General features: G+C 44.4%; 2 protein-coding genes across 5 annotated transcripts; both read right to left on the bottom strand.

The window, feature by feature from the left end:
- Positions 1 to 233: 233 nt before the first annotated feature.
- LOC125552503 lies at positions 234 to 10,404 on the bottom strand. 3 transcript variants are annotated; one of them, XM_048716084.1, is made up of 9 exons: positions 10,199 to 10,404; positions 8,162 to 8,247; positions 5,814 to 8,066; positions 5,603 to 5,724; positions 3,360 to 5,021; positions 3,129 to 3,177; positions 2,801 to 3,039; positions 2,584 to 2,688; positions 234 to 1,192 (listed from the first exon to the last, which is right to left on the bottom strand). In XM_048716084.1, exons 3-9 carry the CDS (start codon positions 8,019 to 8,021, stop codon positions 964 to 966), a joined length of 4,614 nt encoding a protein of 1,537 aa, XP_048572041.1. In that variant the 5' UTR covers positions 8,022 to 8,066; positions 8,162 to 8,247; positions 10,199 to 10,404; the 3' UTR covers positions 234 to 963. The 3 variants fall into 3 exon arrangements, with proteins under 3 accessions (XP_048572041.1, XP_048572043.1, XP_048572042.1); XM_048716086.1 differs by having other exon boundaries at positions 5,603 to 5,721; XM_048716085.1 differs by having other exon boundaries at positions 8,182 to 8,247.
- A 6,827-nt stretch (positions 10,405 to 17,231) lies between these two features.
- On the bottom strand, positions 17,232 to 21,305 carry LOC125552502. Of its 2 annotated transcripts, none has more exons than XM_048716083.1 (9): positions 20,987 to 21,305; positions 19,441 to 19,750; positions 19,259 to 19,343; positions 19,118 to 19,159; positions 18,841 to 19,009; positions 18,338 to 18,390; positions 18,003 to 18,215; positions 17,731 to 17,777; positions 17,232 to 17,514 (listed from the first exon to the last, which is right to left on the bottom strand). In XM_048716083.1, exons 2-9 carry the CDS (start codon positions 19,659 to 19,661, stop codon positions 17,460 to 17,462), a joined length of 885 nt encoding a protein of 294 aa, XP_048572040.1. In that variant the 5' UTR covers positions 19,662 to 19,750; positions 20,987 to 21,305; the 3' UTR covers positions 17,232 to 17,459. The 2 variants fall into 2 exon arrangements, with proteins under 2 accessions (XP_048572040.1, XP_048572039.1); XM_048716082.1 differs by having other exon boundaries at positions 18,003 to 18,110; positions 20,987 to 21,117.
- Positions 21,306 to 23,581: the final 2,276 nt, after the last annotated feature.

The raw sequence follows: 23,581 nt of genomic DNA, 5'->3' as shown, positions 1-23,581 counted from the left end.
ACCTGAATATGATTTCATTTCAAAAGGAGATTGATCGCCGGCCCCTGAGGGACAGAAGAAAAGGATAGGTGAGGTACTCTTCGAACGACCTACTCCTGGTTCAGCAAAAACCCATCCCAAAACCAAACTACAAAACATGTACAGCAACTAAGCCGAATAGGATCAGCAGCACTCTTCAGACATCTAATAGTAGCTGCAGACATCCTTGCCACGCCAACTTCTGCTTCAGAACATGATAAAACGGCCTCGGTGATAATCGCACTTTAAAATTTACAAGAACCCATTAGGGCTTTCAACATCGCAGGGATTTATATAAGATTACAACATTTTACAAGCGCTTCACCCGGCGTTTTTGTTCATTCCATGAATTGCTCTCAGCACTACATAACACAAGTAATCAACTGCTGACTAACAAGTAACAACAAAGGGGGAGAGGTCAGTTCGACTTGGACACCGCTAGCCAATTTGCATCCCATTCCTAAAGGAACAAAAGAACCCAGAGGACAAGGCTCTCGTTATTATTCACCCCTCTAAACTGCCAACACTCTTTCTTCATCATCATGGATAAAAAGATGACAAGTAGCGGAAATTTCCACTAGATGTACTAAAGCTAGTAAGCATCGACTTCCCTAACGAATTGTGAAGCTAACGCCCTTCCTTCATCAGCAAAATGATGCGAGGCCCACGGCTTCTTTTTCCTTCATACTTTCAACAATATACAGGGACCTATACTTCATACAAGGGAGAAATAACAACAGCCCGCACTAAGTTTGATCGGCTGGACACATCCCTTGGCGTCTCTGTGGCATGTGCGACGGTTGGGATTTCCAAACCACCCCTGGATCTGACCGTTCTGTATAAACGCCATGCTTTGCAGGAGAAAAAGGAGCATTGGAAAACCACACTTGTAGCCAGAGAGGTGATCTGAGGAGAGGTTGAGGAACAATGCAAGAAATCAATGCACTAGAGTGCCAAACAGTGCACCTCTTCGGGAAGATTTCCTGGCACGGAGAAAGACATGACATGTCTATCAGGGAAAATTCTGCGAGAAACCATTTGTGAGCCAGACGAGGCCTCGACACCAGCTGCATGGTTCCGGCCATGGAATCTTCCCAGACGATTTACGATTGAAATCCTTTCCAAATCCTGGCACTCCAGATGCACATCTAGCATCGAAGCCCTCTTGCTCAAGCTGCAACGAGAGGGAAAACGGTGTTGAGAGAACTATCATCAATTAAACAGAGATAAGTCAACAACAAAGTAGTAAAATGGAATTGGTGTCATGAGTGAGAGTGCACAAGGAATTAAAGATCAACAAATGCAGTTAAGGTTTTCAGAAATGTGCCGCAACTGAAGTCTCTGCACATAGTAAACTGTTGGTTATTAGACTATTGCCAGGCATATGAAACATGCAAGTTGAAGAACAAATTCTTGAGAAAAATAGGGAAACAGTGTAACTTTATTTGAATAAATAAAATATCTAAGTGATATTCACTGTTCATTTTGTTATGACTAGTAAATGCGCACGTGCAACATACGTTAATATTTAGGCAATATATTAATTGCATGCGTATATCAGGTATGATATTATTTCTGTGTTAATCCTGTGATTAATGCAATATTTGGTATGAATTAATTGCACGTTAAACACGTTTAACGCTCGCCATTGGAGCAGTCTAGGTCGTTGGATTGACTTAGTTCGATGGTCGAGATCAGTTGGATCTGCCCCTTTGGGTCTTTTTATATTGGTATAGATTCAACATATCAACGACCATTCCTACCATATGATCAAAGTCAAAAAGAATTAGGGCCCTAGAGATATTTAAATATATCATCAACAACCAAGCCCAGGTTTAAAATGTTATGATGAAGTAGACGAACATTATTATTCTTCACATGAAAACGCAATATAAATGGAAGTTAAGATCTTAGCAAAAGTAAGTAAAAGAAAGGAAGAACCAAGCCAGCTAACATCTCATAAGCCCCTCAAAATTGACTGGTGTATCTAGCTGTCCAGAAGGCCCCAAATGTTTCCCTTCTGGCAATCTTTTATCTTTCTAGCACAGTGCATACAATTATTTTTACTACACAACTATTTACATGTACAAATATTCTAACATGCTCAGGGCTTCTTTGATTCAAAGGAATTTTATAGGATTTCTGGAGGATTGAAATCCTTAGGACTTTTTCCTATGTTGGTCCTTTGATTCATAGGATTGGATCCCATAGGAATTTTTCCTATGGAATCTTCTGTACTACATTTCATAGGAAATTTAACATCCACTCGAACCTCTTTTTACAATTCCTTTGTTTTTCCCGTGGCATCAAACAATCATTGCTAATTCTATAGGATTCAAATGGGCATGCCACTCCAACCCTACACTTTTCCTATTCCTATGTTTTCAAAATCCTACGAATCAAAGAGGCCCTGATGTTCTACCAAATTATGTTGGATATTTTTGTATGCACGCGCACACACCACACAGGAGCCCATAAATAAATGGAAAACAGCAATGTTGTTTTTAAACTAGCTAGCCAATAAGCAATGTGTGTGGGCGGGGTGGGGATGGAGGGTGCTCGTACCTCAGATAGTCGTTTTCCATTTTCTTGATTCTTCCAACAAAGACTTCCACAACCTTTGATAACTTGTCTTCCATTTGCTTGGCACTTGTTCTTTGTTCAGATGGGCTGATCAATGACAGTGTAATAATTAGCCTTTCAGCAATGAGGTTATAAAAGTAAATCTTACTTTCATGACCACAAGAGAATAAGCAAAAAAAAACAGTTTACAGAGACTTACTTATTTTCATTATCTGCAAGAGCGCGAGAGTTATCTGATGAGATGATGCATGTATCTCCTAGAGTGAACATTGCGATATTGTATGTAGCACTTTCATAAGCTGATACAGCTTGTGCTCTGAGAACTCTTGCTGGTATAGCAGGGAAAACTTCCTGAATCAACTTTGTGGTCATAATTAGCCTTTTGCGCGGTAAAAAATTTACCGGGGCATCTTCCAGACTTTCTGGATCATCCTCGGACTGTTAAGAAATTTAATTGGTGTCAAATGAAAACCCTTTGAACCAATATGCAAGACGTAAAGTAGCTGAAATAGTATAGCAGTGCAAACCTTCTTAATTAATCTATTTGCTGCCCAAGCCCAATCCATCTCATTCGTGCTGTCCAGCAATTGAAGATGGTTACAATTGTTAGCAACATCAAGGCAACATAAGATAAACAACTCAACAAATAAATAACTGCAAGTCACATAAACTACTGGTGCTGACAGTAACAGTAAGAGGACAGAAAATATGCTTCAACACTACTGCAAACTACTGCCCTGCAAGGGGAGAAAATTCACCTTGTCTTTCTCAACTTTTGAGTGCCTGCAGTGATTTTATGCCAAGAAACAAGAGCACGTTCTGTAAATTTGCGCTTCTTTGGCCTTGTCACCAAAGCTGTCTTCATATTAGGCACCAAAGGCCTGGCAGCTTGGCCGGCATCAGCTCTATCCTCGAGAGAGTTATTTTCCATGCACCAAGAAGCTTTTGGAACATTATATGGTGGAGTTGGGGTCTTCTGAGCATTAAACACAGAATGATTCTGACCATTTCTTTGGTTTCCATAATGTTCAAACCAAGAGGGTGCCATTTGAGGGTTTATCCCAGGTCTCTCACTTCTTTCAATCAAATTGGATGATGCATTTGTCCCAAGAGACTGAACTTGACTTTGATGATCATTACGCATGACCATACCATGAGAGAGAACTTCCCTAGAAGGGATCTGAGAAGGTATGCTTGTACTTCTCTCCTCATTGTTCCTTGGAGCAAAGCTTAGCATTTTCATGTCTGAAGGGAATGACCCTTGGACACTAGTACTGCCAATGTTATCTATGGACGACCTGAGTGAGTTAGTGGCTCCATGTGCAAACCTCTGAGCAGACTTCCAGTCAACTTGCGACGCGTCAGAACTAATCTCATTTGGTTTAAGCATCTTTCCAGTTTTATTGCCTGGATCAACATCCACATGACCCATTGCTTGCATTTGATGCAGAAGAGCAAAATTTGTCTGTTGGAGGTTTGAAGGTGTTGGATTTCCATGTAACCCAATGCCACTCATATTAGTACCAGTGTTGTGAGAAGTATTCATAACCTGAAAGTTAGCTGCAGGGCTCTCTCCCTGCCTAGGGTTCATGATACCTTGCTGACGCAATTGTGCCAAGGATGAAGCAGGAATGGCAAAGTTCCCGTCTGAAGAATGCTTCTGCAGGGTTTGATTCCCCCTGGGTACAGCAGCTCCAGTCGAATCAAAATTTGCCATCTCAGAAGAGGCTAACCCTGCATCACTGTCCAGAGCTTGTTTTGTCTCTTGATTATGTGAATTGGCAGAACTGGTGGCTACATCAGGTGGTGTTGAAGCCTTCTGTCCTTGGTCGTCTGCCTTTTGCGAACCCCATAAGTTGGGGTTGTTGGAAAACATCATAGACTGGAGAATATTGGGTGTTATCTTGTTAGATTGGGTACCGCCAGCTAGACGTTGCGCCGATATGTTTGTCCATACGTTCTTGAATACTGTTGCTGTGCTGTCTTGCTGAGGCATGGGTACAGAACCTGATCTTGCGTCTGGCACGGGATATTGCTGCCCGGAACTTAACTGGGGGAAATGTGCAGCTGGCTGTCCAGTACCACCCATTTCCGAAGAATGAAATGGTGTCGGCTGTGAGCTTGGATGAGCAGGTGACGAATAATTGGTGGCAGTGGAAGGTAGCTGGGCCTGGTGTTCTCCCCTTGCTGAGTGTTCAGGCTGCTTGCCATCAGCATTAGTGTGACTAGACCATAATTGATCTGAAGCTGGATGTCGCTGGGACGGTGGTGCTAGTCTTAATCCAAATCCTTGCAAAGAAGATTGATTAAGTTGCTGCTGAGTATTAGCAACATTATCAAGAGGACTGTTGGCCATGTCAGTAAGTGCATTGCTATCTGTTGAGTTGTCCACCTTATGAAGAAGTTGCAGCATATGTTGACTACATTAAACATACATATATATTTGTCAGTTATCATAAAGAACAACAAGCATAAATTGCTAGTGAAAACTGTTGGAAGGACTAATCATGACAAAAGATAATATCATGTGGTACAAAAAATGTTGACTATTACTGGAATAGATCAAAGCATTGTTGTCAGTGTCCCGATATGTATCTTAGAATCTTACGATACCCTTATCCTACCAGACCATTTCAGTACAATCATGATTCTCCAGACCATTTCAATACTTATAACAACTCTCCAGACTATTTCAATACTATAACGACTCTCCAGACCATTTCCATACATATATGATTCTGCAATACTAATATGATCCTACACTTCTGATACTATTTGGAAAAACTATACTGTCATTGGTAGCGTACAAGGATGTGGGCCTTCTTCGTTAGTGGTAGTCATACCTTGTCGAAACTAACCAGATATTATTCTACAAGTCGAGAGAAACAAGAGCACAAAATAAATTGCATAGGTAAAGCTTTAACACTTCAACGATGGGATATTTAGGATTTACTCAGGAATAACCTGGTTAGAGTAGTTACAAATGAAAAGGAGTAAGTACCTGTTCTGAACTGCTCTATTCTGAGACTGACCGGCATCAGATACTCCAAAGGGTGATGCACTGGAACTGTTAGTGACACCATGTCGAGATTTAAAGTGTTCATCCCCCACCAGCATTTTTTTCTAAAAATTAAGAAAGTAGCTTCATAAGTAATATTACAAGAGAACAAAATGAGTAAATAATAAAGCTTGTTTAAGCAAGATATCCATACCTCATTAACTGAAGCCATATTGGCAGCAACTTGGGAGTTCGTGATAAATCGTGGTTTCAGGTTATTTTGTCCCTGAAGTGACTGAGGCGGAAACTGATTGTTCGAAACTGGATTACCCGGAGAATGCCTAATGTTTCCCCCGGTGTTGTCCATAGCATGATTCTGCAACATGTAAGATCCCCCTGCTTGCTGACCTGATCCCAAATTTTGGGATTCTTTTGCAGCAAAGAAAGGATGCCTCCTGGCAGCATGGTCACTGTTCACATGCTGCCCAGGATTTAAAATGTTTCCTGGCCTTTCCATATGTATTGCATTTTGGTACTCCTGGTTGCAGTCATTTGGTCTTGGCTCAGCACTTCTTCTTAAAGATTCTGAGGTTTCTGAACCCCTACGTCCAATGTTATGGTTTACCCCGCCATGCTCACCCGTTCGACCAATAACCATCTGATGCTGGTTCGGGTTTATTGTTGACATGCTTGATCCCATCATACTAACACCTTTACCATCAGAACTGTCCTTCTGCATTTGCGAAGTGCTTATATCAGGCTTCATCTGCTGAAGCCTGTGGACTGAATTTGCATTACCTCCACTTGACTTCCAAAAGTTTCCATCACTATTAAAGACATTTTGGGTACTGCTGATGTCTTGTCCAAGGGGGCTGTTGCTTTTCCAGTCATTCTGGCTATTGCTCGACTCTTGGTTGATATTGTTATCAACAGTGTTTTGTTGTGACATCCAAAATCCATGTGTACTTGATGGTGCACCAGTTGAGTGTGAGCTATTTCTTGGCGTTTCAGATTTCTGCTGAGCCCAATTGCCATTTGACAAATGCACCTGTTCTTGTCTCCCATATTCATCAGACTGCTTTTGCTTCAAGCTCTGCTGAATATACCCATTATTGGCTTCTGCAGTTGACTGATGATTGGTAACAGTTGCACGAGGAGATTCATGTGGTGTTTTGTCTCTTTGCTCGTACGGACTTCTTGTAGCATGCTGAAAACTGGTAAAATCTGGATTATTCATTGTTCCATCACCATAGCTAGATGCTGACGAGGGTCGTGCATTCTGTAGTCCACCGCTTAATGCAGCAAGCTTACTTTGGTCACGAGCTGGTAAAGTTGAGTTATTGGCAACTGTCTGTGTTTTCTGCAAACTGAGGCCACTCCATTCTTCCTTGGGATTATCTTTACTGGTTGAAGACTGTAATGTTTCCTGCATAAGGGCACTCCAGCTCCCACTCTGTAGAGATGGCAAAGCACCACCAAAGTTATCATTATCCAAAGAATTACCATGATCGTTGTCTCCCTTCAACAAAGCTCCCCAGTTGCTATCCTCATCATCCCCAAACAAGAACTTCTCCTCGGTAGGGTCAAGGCTAGCGCCACCACTTGCTGGCGCTACCTGCATTGTTGATTTCTCTTGCAGGCCCGCTTGGAGTTGGTTTGACCTACCATGAAAATCTTGGAGTTGAAAACCATGTCGTAGATGATTCACTGGAACAGGGCTGCCTGCCTTGTTATTATCACCTTGACTTTGTAACGGACTATTGCTTAAGAAGCCTCCCTTTCCTCGAAAATTCTGCATAGAACTGGAGGCACCTTTCTCCTGCGGACTAGGTTCATCCATTAACGAGCTAAATGGCCTTGATACCTTTTCAGGCTGATGAGTACTTGCCCTTGTCATTGCATTCTGGAGATCAGCAGGGATCCCTAAGAACTGGGGGTACTGGTTAACAGACCCGCCTCTGCTGGTAGCAGGTATTTGATAGAAGGACTGGTTCATTTGCTGTGTAGCTAACCCCATTGGTCGCATTGGTTGACTTTGAGTATTTGGAAATACCGAACCATTCATGAAATTGCCCATGGCAGGAGCACCACCATACTGCTCCCAGTTTGTGTTGCTACCTGTATTCACCATTTGTGAGTTGCCTGGCAACCTTGGGTCACCACTAGCAAAATTTTGTGGCCACGCATAAGCCGTGGCCTCATTGTTTGGCATTTCATTTGTTATCACCGGCAATTGATCAGCAGGTGCTGCTCTTGCTGGAGCTTGAAACTGTCCAAAAGAGGGCTGCATTCTGGCTCCATGATCAATCTGCTGGGCATTTTGCTGTCTCTGGAACTCCTGCAATTGCTTGTACATCATCTGTTGTTGCCACATCTGAAAATCACCATCACCCCCATGCTGTGTGTGGTGAAACTGTGACATTTCCGAAGTCCCTACGGGTCTAATGCCCGTGAAAGCGTGAACTGTCTGCAATTGGCAAATCCCAAAGTTTCATATCAAATGACAATACGACCAGATACGACTGCCTCCTAGTATGATGAATATGATTCCACTGAACTTACAGCATCCAAAGAAGGCTCACCCTGGACTGACAAGAATTTACTCAGGCTAAACGAATCTGTAGATGTCCCTTCTATTTATCTGCAGCCTGCCCATTTTGAAGAACGTTTACATAAGAACATTATTCAAAGATTCTACAGTAAATGAATCAGTACCAGTTCAGTATATTCCACAAGGACCACGCATTCATGATTCACGAGGACAACACTTTAAGCCTACTGAGGAAAATTCTTCAGCATCAAAAGCATGCAAAGTAATGGTGCATATGCCAACTACCTTGGCCAACCATATCTATTGTGGGGTTTGGAACTTATTCAAATTAAAGCCATAAACATGTTTTAACAGCGATAAGAAAATTAATCAAGGTTATCCTTTCAAGTCCCTAGAGCTGCAACTGAAAACAACCGGCGTAGATGCATTAGAATTAAGGGTACTCCCAATGCTTGTCTCTTAGCACAATATCAGACAAAATGCTGAGGTGGCACTTTATTTAAAGAAGAGAGAGAGAGGGAAGTTGTATGTTAGTGGAGATACGGCTCTTAGCTCGTTTCCCTATGCGGTGTACTCAATGCTCTGATCCAGTGTGGCTTATCTCCCTAGTTTTTACTCCGGAGGCCAAAAGGCCAGTGGAGCATGATATCGGACAAAATCATTCCCTTCTCTCCACAATTAGGCCACAAGGTTGAGATGCAAACATGGTCCTAAACCAATAAAATGTAATATGCGATGCAATGTGGTGATTATCTCTAAAAAAAATTCACTACCTATGATAACGCGTTAAGAGCCAACGAATTGGGAGCGCCCTAAGAAGCATGGTTGATTAATTAGTGAGGGTGGCTTAAATATGGGCATCCACAACCTCAAGTGTGCGCCCATGCCAGAAAAGAACAGTTTTGAAATAGACGGAGGTGCAATTTAAGCTTGAACTGTGAACTTGTTGCACTTTTGTTAGCTTGTGGGTGGCAAGTGAAGCCAATTAGCACAATGCAAGGGATAAAGGTTCAAAACAACTCAGGAACAAGTACGTGGCAATTATCCTACTTGAGCTCGTTATCTAGATGGTCGGCCACTAAAAGCAGGGTTATATCATGAGTGTCTGGCAAGAAATACTCTTAACTAGCACAGGCAAAACCACATCTTTCACCTCGCACGAAACACAACCATTATCCAAAACCGAAACACTAACACAGCACCACAATCTCTAATGAGAAACACTAGGACAAAGACAACATCATCTTGTTACAATCAACGGACAGTCAAATCTCACGGCAGACACCTCATGCCCCTCATACGGGGAGCAAATCAAGCAAACTAAGACAAAATGAAGTTACAATGTTTCGATGCTAGCACAAGAATCACTCCCATCTCCTCGCTAAAGCCTAAAAATCACATCTTTCTCCTACATACAACTTCCGAAGAGGGGTACAGCTGAACAAATCTTGAAAGATGCAAGAGAGACAAGAGAGAATCCGCCCGGACGCTGCCGCAGCCGCTCAGAGCTCGGAGCTCAGAGGGAGGGAGACAGGGGAAAGTAGGTCCGCGACAAAAAAAATGAAGGGAACAGCAGAAACCAAGCGTCGCGCATCTGCTGGAGCATCCCCAAATCCCCCCACGTCTCCCTGCCCACTAGCAGACGCCCGAATCCCGGAGCACTGAGCAGAGGGCAGCTCAAGCTAAGCTCCAACCAACGCTCGACTACGAGCACGAGCCGAGGTGAGCTGAGCTCAAGCTCGAATCGACCCAAACCTCGGGCCCGTCGCGCGCAAATTACCCACCACGCGCCCCAGAAACCAGCAGCCTATCGAGCGCGGGAGGCCACGCGCCCCCGAGATCGACCGCCGGGGAGCTCCCAATTCGCCCACCGGCGCAGATCCCCCGAGAGAGAGGGAAAAAAACCCTAAAACTCCCCCACCCGAAAATAATTCCCCCAGCTGCAGCGGCGGACAGGGACCGCCCGATTCACGCGCGGCAGACGAGCGAGCAGCAGCCAGGAACGGAGAGGCCCCCGCGAATTCCGGGCCGATTCGTGCGAGACCTACCTCGATCGGCGCGGCGGCCGGGCGTGCGTGCGGATCGGATCGGCGCGGCCGTCAGCCCCGGGCCGCGGCGCGGGGGTGCTCCGCGGGGGGGGCGGCCGGCGGGCTAGGGTTAGGGTTCGGCGCGGCCAAATGGCGAGGGTTTGGAGCTCCGCGGCGCCGAGGAGAGAGGAGCGGGGGGAGGGTGGGGGGGGGGGGGAGCCGGGAGTAGTATCGGGCAGCCAGCAGCTCTCTCTCTCTCCTTCTTCTAAGCTCGCTCGCGACGGACGGGCGAAGATCAAGCGTGTATACGGCCCGCGAAGTATTTCACAGCGCCGGCGGTGGGCCCTGGGAGCCGGGCGTGCGGGGCCGTCGGATGGGGGCGGGCGGGGCTCGGGGCCGTCGGATCCGGGACGGGGGCGGGTAACGGCGTTAGGGGAGGAAAAGGACAGCCGCGTGGTGCGGGTGGGAAAGAAAAGGAGGAAAGGCCGCTACGGGGATGCGAGCCCCCCCGCGGAGAAAGGAAAGCGGTGAGTGCCATGGGTAACCCCTTTTTTTACCGCTCAAGAAAGCAAGTGTGGGTTTGCAGGACAGGACAGCGGGCTAATCAAGCTGGTTTTTTACCGCTCAAAGTAGGTGTGGTTGCCTATTTTGCCCAAGGTAACATAATAGGAGTACTATAATCCCTAGGATAAAATACATTCCCTTCGTACCAGAATATAAGACACGTTTTTGCATTAACGTCGTATATTTTGATACAGATGTAGTATATACCTGGTATGTGGTAAGAGAGTGAACTGACCTGATCACATTGGTTTTAGGCAGAGGAGTTAAAAGAATATTGGTTGAGTTGGGTGGAGCAATCTTTGTGTCATTGAGACCATGTAGCTTGTGATGACCTCTTTTAGGCCTCACTCATTTGGTTCAGTTGGGATTCAATCTTTCAGGGGGTCTCATCCCTGCACAAGTTGAATGATCTTCGCTCTTGCACCCCGGCTAATGTCTGGGATTTTTTTATGGGTTGGAAGAATTTTCACCGCTCAAAGTGTGGGTTTGCAGGACAGTGGGCTAATCAAGCTCATTTTTTACCGCTCAAAGTAAGTGTGGTTGGCTATTTTGCCCCAAGGTAACATAATAGGAGTACTATAATCCCTAGGATAAAAGATACTCCCTCCGTGTCAGAATGTAAGACGTTTTTGCATAAACGTCTTATATTTAAATACAGAGGTAGAATATATATGGGTATGTTGTAAGAGAGTGAACTGATCAGATTGGTTTTAGGAAGAGGAGTTAAAAGAATTTGGTTGAATTGGGTAGAGCGATTTTTGTGTCATTGAGACCATGTAGCTTGTGATGACCTCTTTTAGGCCTCACTCATTCGGTTCAGTTGGGATTCAATCTTCCAGGGGATCCCATCCTTGCACGGGTTGAATGATCTTCACTCTCGCACCCCAGTTAATGTCTGGGGATTTCTTTTATGGGATGGAAGAAGAAGATTTAAAGCCCAAGCAAACGGGTGGTCCGAGGGATTGAATCATGATTAGAACCGGGCAGATGTGCCCGAAGGCGCTACACAAAGTGGGCGGCTTGGGGTTGATCCCGCTGACCCAAACAGGGGTAGGATTAACTAAATGAGCCATTGAACATGAGATGAGGTTACCCTCTTATCGTTTTCTACACATATTGCATATATTGTAGACAAAAAACCTGACTTCATTACTAGTCCTATAACCACATGACTTCAATAGGATGTCAATAAGAACATGACATCTCATAATATGTACCACCACACACGTAAATCTACAGAAGATGTTAGTGTCACACTCTCATGAAGCAAGTGTCATGACCCCTAAAAAGTTTGCAAGAATGGGAAACAAGGTGCCCTTCCAACCTTAAGTATGGCAAACAAATTGTATCATTCTTATATATTTCATTGTTTATGTGCTCACCATGTCCCTTTATGTATTGGTGCATAGGAAAAAACATCTCTTTCACCTTTTGTTCCTACACGCAACGGTAGAAGTTGATGAAAAAAGTATCTTCTATGTTGTGTCCCACCACACTAACATGTTTCTCCTCTCATTGCCTATGAAGCAAGACTGAATAAAAGTTATAATACAATGATCTACATGAAGTATTACATGAATGGAGAGTATATGAAAACTATGACTACGCCACTGCTTAAATCAAACGTCCATGACATGAATAAATAAAAGGTTTATTTTTAGTTCAACAAGTTTTTTTAACTAGTAAATTCACTAATATGTCATACAAAGTGCAACAGAATGAGCACATCGATTGCCACAACAAACACGGTGTATAACAAATTTGGTTTTACCTAGTTTTTAATTAAAAAAGGGGGTTAGTTGTTCGCCCAACTGTTATTATTCAGTCATGGTAATCAATCATAAACCTAAGAAGTTAACTACACAAGAAAGACACGCGTGATTCGCAAAAAAAAGACACACGTGAATTGAAATCAACTGCCAAACACAAGGAGGAGATCCCTCGATTCATGATACTACAGCCATGGCACGCCATAGAAGTAGTAATCCATAGGGTTTTTTACCGGCGCAATCCACGATTTAGTGGGCTATATGTACAAATATCTGCACACAGCCATCAACACATATTTTATCCTAACAACAAGTCGCGGGCGCAAAAATTGGCATGAAACTCATTACAAAATAAGGTAAATCAGACACTAAGATTACCATCTAGTGAGGTCTATCCCGTTAAGATCAAACAGAACTGGATCTCCACCCCCAGAAAAATAGATCTGGATCTCCACCCCCAAAACATAGATCTGGATTTTATACCTTGTGATCGTGAGAAATCCGTTCAAGAAGAAGGGAATAGACTTGCTGCCAGAACTCCCAGCCCGCCCCCTCTTCTCTTCCTTACCCAATCGCTCTAGGATTAGTAAGGGCGAGCCCTCCCCTTTTGTCCCAGATGAGCCGCCTAGCCCTATCTTCCTCGCCGCCTAACCACGCCGTCGCAGAACTAGGGTAGAGGGGTACAACACAAGGCAAGACCTATCTTGCGCCCTAGTCCTCAATTTATATTGATGGGGATGGGGGCGGCGGAGACGGGTATTATGTTGAGGGCGGGGGTGAGTTGCGAGACGGTAGTTCGATATGTTTTACTTTAAGTGGAGAGGTTGTATGGCCATGGTGTATATGTTTTTAATGTTTTCAGATGCATTTTCCCCATGATCCACCACGTGTCATACGAGGTATGCGCTCGTAGCTGGAGTGTGAGGCACCATCTAGTGTGTGTCCATAAGTGGTATACTTTTGTATTGTCGTTTTCGTCGAGGTCTAGGCTGGCCATAAATGATGTATTGTCATTCTTGCGGTTGCGAGGGATGGAGACAGTTGGTGTGTTGTCGTTTTGGTAGCATACATATCTCACGTGTGCCTGCATTATCATTAGGCGTCATTTTTAGCATTTTTCATGGCTGAAGTATTCCGCTCTTTAACTTAATCAAGAGTGTATACATGATGGTACTTGCAAAAAAGGCACATACATCATATTGTATCTTATAGTTACATATGCATACCAAGGGCAAATCAACTAGGTAAACCACTTGGTATAAGCATAGTAAATAAGTTAGCTCCATTTGCATTTGCAAGATTTAGTTGTGTCTAACGAGTTATGTATTTGTGTACTGAAATGTTGAATGTTTAACATGTGCTTCAAGCTCAGGAAAGAACAAGTGTTTATCTGGAGCAGATAGATGGGAAGGCCATAATTATTGGCTTGGAAACACATGGATTAATTTTGTGGCCTATGGTTGTAGCACATTTTCAAAGAATTCCACCATAACAAATCTTCCATCGAACTTGCATATTGAACACGGGTAAGTGGCATGTTGCCCATCCCGGCACACGTTAATAAGAAGAATATCACCCTTACATTATCTTTACACGTGGATACAAAATCTAGGCGTGATAGAGTTTTATCAAGTTTTATGTTAGAAGGGACGACGGACCCCCCCCCCCCCCCCCCCCGCCTCCCCCCCCCCAACTAGGACAAGAATATAGATAACTGGATATTGATCATTCCACATAGTGAAAACTTAGTTAAAAGCAACACCATGCTCTATATTGTTTTTTCTACGCGGCATGATGTTGGCTGGTTCCACTGCTAACCATCAATAACAGAACGACGGAAGCTCAAGTCCAACACCTGACATAAAAGACATAGTGATAGAATAAGAAGAGAATGTTACAACACCTAATTAAGGCAAGTATGCACCAACTGATAAACTTCTAACAGGATTAACTCCTCCTGTTTTAACACTGTTTAGCGTAGTAGCTAGTGTTTGGCCTAGAACTTGGCCCAATCCTGGCTACGTCACTGAAAGCACCCTAGGTATTATATATAGGACACCTAGAAAACAAATGATCAACACTCCTATTGTGTTAGCTGGAACAAAAAAAAATGGCTTTGATAAGTTTCATCTGGGGACATACGAGGCGACACCATGCATGGCCATCGCTCACCTCATTGCAGCCCAGCTAGTCCCCGCCCTCATCCAAATTTGAAAGTGCCGATGGCTTAACAGAAGGACGTGAGGCCGTCCGTGTACGTAGACCGTCTGTTAAAGAAGCCGCCAACAACAGGAGGAGTTATTATGATGACACGCTCATCATCCATTCCATTCCATTCCTCCTGCCACACGTACTCCTACATGCTGTTCCCGGTGGGCACACCTCACTATAAAGTACACCGCCCTTTCCATCTCGTCATCAAACATCACACGCACGCACACGCACGCGCGCACGTACCGTCACATGACATGCCATTGGGCGCCGGGGACTATGCCATCCTAGTGGAGCAGCAGTAGTACACCCGCTGCTGGGGCCTTTGGAACATCCCCTGCATGCCCCCTGCCACTGCTGGCCAGTCCATCCACGTATGCCAAAGCGGCAGCTCGCGGCATCAGAATCAGTCGATCGGTCAGCAGTGACTGACCAGTGAGTCAGTTGCTACAGGACACGGTGGGGGTGATGGTGATGCGGGCAGGGCATGGCAGGCCCTGCTCGCTTAATTGCGACCCGAGCAAGGCCACAAAAGGTGCAGGGGCAGCACAGGACAAGCGGCCGTTGCAGTCGCAAGCACAGGGGCACAGCCTCGCAGGTGCACTGCACGCATTGGATGGACGGCGGCATCGGTCGACGCACAGACCGTGACCTGTTCGTTGCCCTATCCGGCCGGCAGCGCCCACCGGTGTCGGCTGCCCGCCTGCGAGTCAGCAGCGTTAGGAGGGTCGGGTCGGGTCGGGTCAGACAGGCCGGCAGACGTGGCGGTGGTGGCAACGTCACATGCATGCAGGGGCCGAATCAGCCAGCTGCATGGCCAATCACAAGCTTGCTTGCTCCAAGTTTCTTGGACGGATAAGGTAAAGCGACCGAACAAACTTTCCATCCATGGGGAAATCCTTTCTGTGTGCGTGCGTGCGTGCGTGCGTTATATAAATAAATGCAAGCAAAAGTGGGGAGGGTCATTTGATCTGGTCACATCGTGAGCGCGCCCCTTTTGTACTTTGCGTCACTCGCTCACTCACTGAGCTCGAACGTGAGAGTGAGAGAGAGGATCAAGTAATCCCAGCCTTTTGTTGGATGGATGGGAACCTGCTTTCTGGCCTCTCTTTCTCCTCCAGCCTAGAATTAAAACCGAACACACGTCCGGCTGGCTAAGCCTGAGGTTGACTCGAGTTGGCCGGCTCTTTTCAAGCTGACATGGACACCCTGCAACGCAACTGCAAGCGCGACTTTCCTCTTTCCCCCCCATAAACAAGGGCCGGATTCTCGTCCCCCGTACGCGTCCGTGCGTGCGTGCGTGCGCGCCGCACTTTCCGATGATGACGACGAGCAGGAGCAGGACCAGGACCAGGACAGACATGGCACCTGGACAACGACACTGCCAGGCAGAGGCAGAGGCAGAGGCAGAGGCAGGTGGACTCGTGGCTGGACCTGATGCGATATCGAGTGGACTAGTAGTATATTTATAAGCAGGAGTAGTATGACAACTTGGTCGCCCTCGAAAAGAACATCGGAAAGGGCCAGGAGAGGAGCCCGACAGATCCCCAAGTGGAGACGACAAGGAACGACATTCTCTTTCTTTCTCACGGGGCATTGATTGATTAGTACTCCTACTCACGCGGCTGGATTGGATTGGATTGACCAGCTCGTGACACGGATCGCACGCCGCTGCTGGCCGCCGCGTCCGGAGTGGCATCATTCTCCCCACGGCCACGGAACAGAATAATGTGTCCCCCCCTGCCGGGCCGGACTGGATGCCGTGCCACGGCCGTCTGTCCATTCGCCTGACGTGGGCGGTCATGTGATCCCAGGAGAAAAGAAACGGAGGAAACCAGCAGCCTGTCGCAAGCAGGAGCCAAAAGGTCCTGTGGTTTTAATTCAGAGAGGCACTGCAGGAGCCACATGGTTGACCAGTGTCCCGCCCGGGAACAGGGACGTGATATCTCATGTGGACGTTCAGTTTCTTTTTCCATCTCCCTCTTTAAATGGAGTGGAATGGAACAGGGCAAGGGCAAGGGCAAGGGCATGCGGCAGACAAAGCTCCTGGATCGTTTCGTTTGTCCGGGGCAGCATGCATGGGCACGTTCAACAGAGCTCTGGGGTCCTCCTCCTGACTCCTCTGCTCTCTTCCTTGCAGCCAATCATGATATATGCTACTGCCAATAATAAGCTGGGCTCCTCCTGTCTACTACTAGCATCGAACCTTGGGCGAGCACCAGTGAATTGCTCCTCCATGGCAATGGCATTTTCTTTAGCTTCGAATTTGTGGCCGGAGAAGAAGAGTGCTGCTGGAAACGGGCGAGGCGGCACCACCCAAAACAAGGCCAGGGAGATTCCCTGTCATATATAACTTCCACGAGAACATGGAGAAACTCGGATACTCGCCCACACTGTGCTTGATTTCTCTCCCACGTCTTCCCAGCAGATCCTGAAATCAGCACTAGAAGCAGAGTCCAGTGTCAGGCTGTTTTCAGCTACTACGTACTCCATGGAACGCCAACCACAGGGGCAAGGCAAGACATTCTGGATTTTCAGGAGCCGGTGGGCTCGTGGCTCAGCCTTGTTACACAAACTGTATTCAAGCTAACAGTAATGCATTTGATAAGTATTATATATGAGCCCTCTTTCTTAGGGCAGACCACACTGGCTAAATAGCCTAAATCACTTCCGTTAATGAAAAAGAACCCCTGAACATTCCCGAATGGTTCCCACTTAAATTCTATGAATCGAAATCTTCAACGCAATTTGATCTGCATCTCTTCCTCAACAAGCTCAAATATTTCGTCAATTCTGAAAATAAAATCAAGAGATCAATACTATCACACTATCAACAAAACTAGTACTCCCTCCGTTCCAAATTACTCGTCGTGGTTTTAGTTCAATTTGAACTAAAACCACGACGAGTAATTTGGAACGGAGGGAGTATATGATACAGCTTAATTTCGAAATTCAGGTATCCTTATACTAGTTTGTAAAATCCAAAGCTAAAGCAGATGGAGCAATTACCTACTCGTCTTGATGTTCACATTAGCAAGCCAAGAGGTTAAATAAACCTGTAAAATAATAATTGAAAAGACACAACCCTTGTTAGAAAGCATGCTGCAATGAGCACAACACATTTGATCTAATCCAAAGATGGTGCTCTCATCCTTTATTTACAATGAGCCAACACAATGCTATGTCTACCAAACAAACAATTAAAGATCTAAACATCAGGACAGAGACAGTTGATTTCTAAGGGAATAAATGCAAAGCTATTGCAAAAATTGGATCAACACCTGTAAAACCTCATGGGATGGGGTATGTCCAGGTCGCCGTGCCTGTAAGACATCAGCCTTCCAATTCTCAGGTAGTGGGAAGCTGTCTCCAGACCCCAGGCCAATCCTCTGAAATTCGTTGAATTCCCCGTCATATAACTCATCTGACCATTCTAATGAAGGATCTGCACCTTCTTTTAAGTTAATTGACAGGAGGTCCAAGACAATCAGTCTCTACATTAAAAATGATTTCCACTGTCAGGATTTTTCCAAAAGTTCAGGAGAAACAGGGATGTAAAAAAATGCGATTTCTAAGTGCACAAGCTAAAACATAGCAGAATTGTGTGATGGCATACCTTCAATCGTAGCTCTGAAACAAACATCTCAACAAGCTCTTTGGCGAGGTTTTCTGAGATCAAGTCACGAATAACAACAAATCAATATATTAGCCGTATCTTGCTGGATCAGAAAGATCTGATCTTGAGTAGCTATTTTAGAAAGAAATTACGGACAAATCACTTTGGATATAAGAAACCAGATATTTATTCAGTCAACTTGATCTAATGTGGCAGTGCTACACTGAATAACTTGCAAATTATTTACTAACTATATAAAATTCACTTGATTTTCTGACTAAGTTGGAGCTATTTCCCAAACTACACAAAATTGATTCCAAGAATGCATTTCTGTCATGCCAAACACAAATGAAAAGAAAGTTCATCTGTCTATCCGAATCCTAGTACGTCTTTCAGAATAAAAATTTCTGAATCTCTTAAAAGCAAGTAATGTCACGTGGGAAGGGGAAATAAAGATTACGGAACTTAATCCAGTTTTGCATAAAAAAATGCGAGTAACCCACCAAATTCTAACATGGAGATCCATCTGTATACTGGAGCTCCTCCACCATCCCCTAAATCATTCAAATCATCCTGCCGATCAGTAAATCGGACTAGTGGGCTACCAGAAGATACTTTGGAGAAACACCGCATGGCATGAGAAGCTTTAACCAAGTCGGACATGGCACAGACCTATTACCAGGAAATAGGAAGAGCACCAAAAGTCAAACAACCATTAATGGCTTACAGGGTCCCGGCTAAAATGACATGAACAAGCATGGGCTTTGTATGAAGCATTACCATCTCCTTGTAGGCTGATAGAAGCATCTCGCGGCATTGCACCTGAACCAAGCAAGGGACATGAAAATGAGGGGATGAACAAGAAAATTAAACCATGCTGCTGAGGAGGATTGGCTGAGTTCCTGGCGACAGCGTAGCTACCTCCTTGTGGGTCAATTTGGCGCTCGCCCTGTCGCGGATCCTGGGCATGTCCTTGAGCACCCCCAAATCCATCCCTGGCATGTAACTGACAAAATGACAAGCACAAGGCGCAGTCAGTAACTAGTTAATAAAATCTCAAAAACTCAAGCGTCGCCGAAACACAGAGCCAGAGAGGGGGCAACCTGCGGGAGAGGTAGGCGTTGACGAGCGTGGCGGCATGGGAGCGGCCGCTGGCGGCGGCGTCCAGCCACCGGGTCTTGGCGGCAAGCAGGCGCGACCACTGGTTGCGCAGGTTGCGCTGCGCCGCTGGGCGCCACTGGCGCAGAGATAAGGGAGATGGGGTTGGGGATGGGGAAGAGGGGTCGGCAGGGCGGCGAACAGGGGTGGCTGCACAGTCCTCCATTGTTTTGCCTAATGGAGTAAAGGACTTCTCAGGTCCTAAACTATTCTGAGGCAGTGGCTGAGCTAGAAACAAATAATCCAGTGGGCCACCTACAAAAAAACCGACATAACACAGTAATAAGAAATTGACCAGAAGAGCAATATGAATAGCTTAATCAAGTCTCACAACATTAGAGTTAACTAAAAATGTTTGAAATTTCCAAATATTACAACACAACTAGGGCTGGACAGAAAGCTCAGGGCTCGAAGATACAACAAGCCAGGCCCAAGCCTCCGGCCAAGCTCGTGAAGCACGCAAGCTGGTCAAGGCTCGGTGCAAGAAACATATGACATGACCTTTGCTAAAGAACTAGCAATACATTACCATATACTACAAGATAATATAGGCATGCACTGATCAACAATTCACAAATCGAAAGAAGAAAGTCCAGCAAGGTCCAACATCAACGATACCATTCACATATGCATTTGGTCCATCAAATTGTCTCAAGTCTCTCTCAACAAGGACGATTCAGAAGGACCATTATTGTATTGTCTTCTCCTAATTCTCATTCTTTGTATTATCTTTCCACCCATTTCTTGTATCGGGTCAGTAAATCTCAATGAATGTGATTTACTCTGCATCTCAGTTTTTGCAGGTCAAAATCAAACCTGTGTGCTAGCCAATAATCAAATTTTGCTATCCTACTAAATTAATCACATAAGTCAAGTCTCGTACATTGTCACATAAACAATAAAGGGGCCCTAACGAGCAGGGTGGTCCAACCTTTTCTTTTGACAACGAATATGACATGCCAACGTTCTAATTAATTTACCAATAGCAGATAGAAATAGATCAATATGGTCTTACAGACATACTCCCTCCGTCCGGAAATACTTGTCATAGAAATGGATGTATCTAGACATATTTTAGTTCTGGATACATTTACTTTTATCCATTTGTGGACAAGTAATTCCGGACGGAGGGAGTACTAAAATTCTCAATTGCCTAAGAGAAGCCTACATAATACATACCTTGAGAAGTTCAAGAAAGACTGTGTGGCATTGTTAATTTGTAAAGAGTGGCATTGTTAGAGTAACATGTTAGAGTGGCAAACAATCAGACAAGTCATTAATTTGTCAATAATCAGGTGTTCATGTACTGGGTAGCAAAATTATGTGTATGTATTCACAGGACTGTGTGTGCATGTACTGGATAGCAAGTCCTGTTGTTCAGTTAACGCAACAATAGACTTGACTCTTCCACCTGATTGATGCAATAGACAGCAAAGAGCAAACCCTAAATCAGAAATTGGGGAATGGGCAGTGCCACAGTGGACAACTTACCTTCAGTCCTCAAATCGAGCTCAAGGCTTACTGCCGGCCGAGTGCCGGAATCGGTGGAGGGCGGACTGGGCGGCCGGCGCCGGCTTGCAGGGGCGCTAGGGAAGCGCAGTAGCGCCGAGCGCTGGGCGGGCCGGGCGGGCAGGGGCGGCTCCTGGGCGTCTAGCGATGACGAGGCAGACAGCGACGGCTGACGGCGTCCGGCGAGACAGCCAGCGAGATCGGGAGCCGAGCCGCCGAGGTCGGGGACGCGCAGGGGCTCGGCGCGTCTGTCCCAGTGTCCCCTAGGTGCGTTTTCCCCCCTTGAGAACAGGTTTTTTTTTTGAGACAATCTTGAGAATCAGGTGCATTGTTTGTTGGGCTAGACGGGTCGGGACGAGTTTTGTTGGGCTTTTCTTTCTTAGTCCCATCTGTAATTTCCTGTCGTATATGGCCGGTCTAAAATCCCACAGCCCACCCTGTCGACCTTGCAGATCCACTTGCAAATGTGTCACTACGGTTGAAGCTTTAGCCTGCCGAGAGGCCATGGCCCTGCCATCTGACCTGTTACAAACAAGCACCATTGTTGCATCAAACTGTAAAGGTGTCGTGTCAAACATAAAGGATGGGACGGGCAAAAAACATGGTCATATCATCCGGGAGATAAAGATTATGGCATAGGAATTCCAAGAATGCTCTTTCCTTTTTGAAGGAAGAGCATCGAATTTGGAGGCACATAGCATCACTAAACATGCGCTTAGTTTATCTGAAAGACGTCATTTATGGCTTTTGCAACTTTCTATCAATTGTATTTCTCTAAACATTATTGAGCAATAAAAAGTAAACGTGTGTTAGCCTAGAAAACCTTGCGAATGTCACTTCCCCTTCTCTAGATCGATATATGGCGCATTGCATAGATGTCATTTGTCGTAACCTAAGAGTTTTTCTTTCACAATTTGTTTTTCCAAAATATTTCATCTTTTGAATCGCACATCCAAATGCCGAACCGTTTTTAGCGTTTGATTTCTCGTGTCGAGGTCTTCAAAACTAGATCTCATGTTAATAGATTTCAACGTACTTTTTTAACAAAAAAACAAAAATATAAAACAAATACATAAAACAAAAAACAATTGGTTTGCGCAAAAAAGAACAAATGCAAAAAACGAAAGAAAAAACTAGAGCCGAAAGTACAATTGCGATTTTCCATTTTTTTAGAAGCACAGGCTGTGTTTTCCCCTTTTTGGATAAGTTCTCGCGGAAGCAAATCTATGCTCCCACGCAAAGCAAATTTGTGCTTTTTGTGGGAACACTTTTTTCCCCGAGAAGCTCAGAGAAGCAAATATGTGCTTCCTATGGAAGCACACTATTTTTTCTGAAAAACTCAGAACAGATCCGTGCTTCTACGATAAGCAAATATGTGCTTCTCATGAAAGCATATTTTTTTTCCAGCAGAACAACTATGATTTCACGCAAAGCAAATATGCACTTCTTGTGGAAGCACATGTAAAATTAGTCATCCATGCAATTTTTAGCTTGAAAATTAGGAATGTAGGCAATATCCACAAAAGAAAGGTCAAATTCCAAAACACTTTATATGATTAGTCATCCATGCAATTTTGACAACAAACTAAAAGAAACTATAGAAATTGAAAAGAGCTTCAAAATTGCATGGGAGCCTTTTATGTGCACTACTTTGTGGGAAAAAATTGATAAACTAGCAATACCACAAATAAAAAGTAAAATTTCCTTTTCTAGTGCCCAAGATGACTTTTTTGTCAACAAGAGCCAGAAATAAGATTATAAATTGTGCCATTTCAGTTTTCACCTAAAGCAGATCACATGGGATTCCAGCTGCCAAATTTTCATGAATTTCAGTTTTTTGTATATATCATTGATTTATTGAATTCCTAGCAATTTACATCAAGTAATTCAAATTTGAACTACAAGTGTGCTCTAGTTTTTGGTCCTATAAATTCTGGAAAATAATTTTTAGCTTGCACATTAGGAATGTTGGCAGTAGCCACAAAGAAAGGTCAAATTCCAAACCACTTTATATGATTAGTCATCCATGCAATGTTGATAACAATCTGAAAGAAATGATAGAAAATGAAAAAGCCTCAGAAAATTGAAATCCTGTTGCATGGGAGCCTTTTATGTGCACTAGCTTGTGGAAAAAAATGATAAATTATTAATACCACAATAATAATTTATTTTTCCTTTTCTAGTGCCCAAGATGACTTTATTTGTGAAGCAAGTGCGAGAAATAAGATTATAAATTCCGCCCTTTCAATTTTCACCTAAAGTAGACCACATGGAATTCCATCTGAGAGTATTTTTGTCTATATTTCATTAATTTATTGAATTTCTAGTGATTTACAACGAGTAATTCAAATTTGAACTACAAGTGTGCTCTAGTTTTGGTCCTATAAATTCTGAAAATAATTTTTAGCTTGCACATTAGGAATGTTGGCAGTAGCCACAAAGAAATGTCAAATTCCAAACCACTTTATATTATTAGTCATCCATGTAATTTTGACAATAATCTGAAGAAATTATAGAAAATGAAAAAGCCTCAAAAAGTTGAAATCCTTTTGCATGGGAGCCTTTTAGGTGCACTAG

Source organism: Triticum urartu, chromosome 4 (genome assembly GCF_003073215.2).
Source record: "Triticum urartu cultivar G1812 chromosome 4, Tu2.1, whole genome shotgun sequence".
NCBI lineage: Eukaryota > Viridiplantae > Streptophyta > Magnoliopsida > Poales > Poaceae > Triticum > Triticum urartu.
This window is presented reverse-complemented; position numbering and strand designations above follow the sequence as displayed.

Bases quoted from the DNA above. Each gene is read 5' to 3' on its own strand.
- LOC125552502 (XM_048716083.1), bottom strand. From the start codon at position 19,661: ATGGAGGACTGTGCAGCCACCCCTGTTCGCCGCCCTGCCGACCCCTCT. The intron at 18,391-18,840 runs GTGGGTTACTCG...ACTTGATCTCAG, and splicing joins GATCTCCATGTTAGAATTTG to AAAACCTCGCCAAAGAGCTT. The intron at 17,515-17,730 runs GTAATTGCTCCA...TTTTATTTTCAG, and splicing joins GTGAACATCAAGACGAGTAG to AATTGACGAAATATTTGAGC.
- LOC125552503 (XM_048716084.1), bottom strand. From the start codon at position 8,021: ATGTCACAGTTTCACCACACACAGCATGGGGGTGATGGTGATTTTCAG. The intron at 2,689-2,800 runs GTAAGTCTCTGT...GTCATTGATCAG, and splicing joins CTTGCAGATAATGAAAATAA to CCCATCTGAACAAAGAACAA. The intron at 1,193-2,583 runs GTACGAGCACCC...CTCTCGTTGCAG, and splicing joins ATGGAAAACGACTATCTGAG to CTTGAGCAAGAGGGCTTCGA.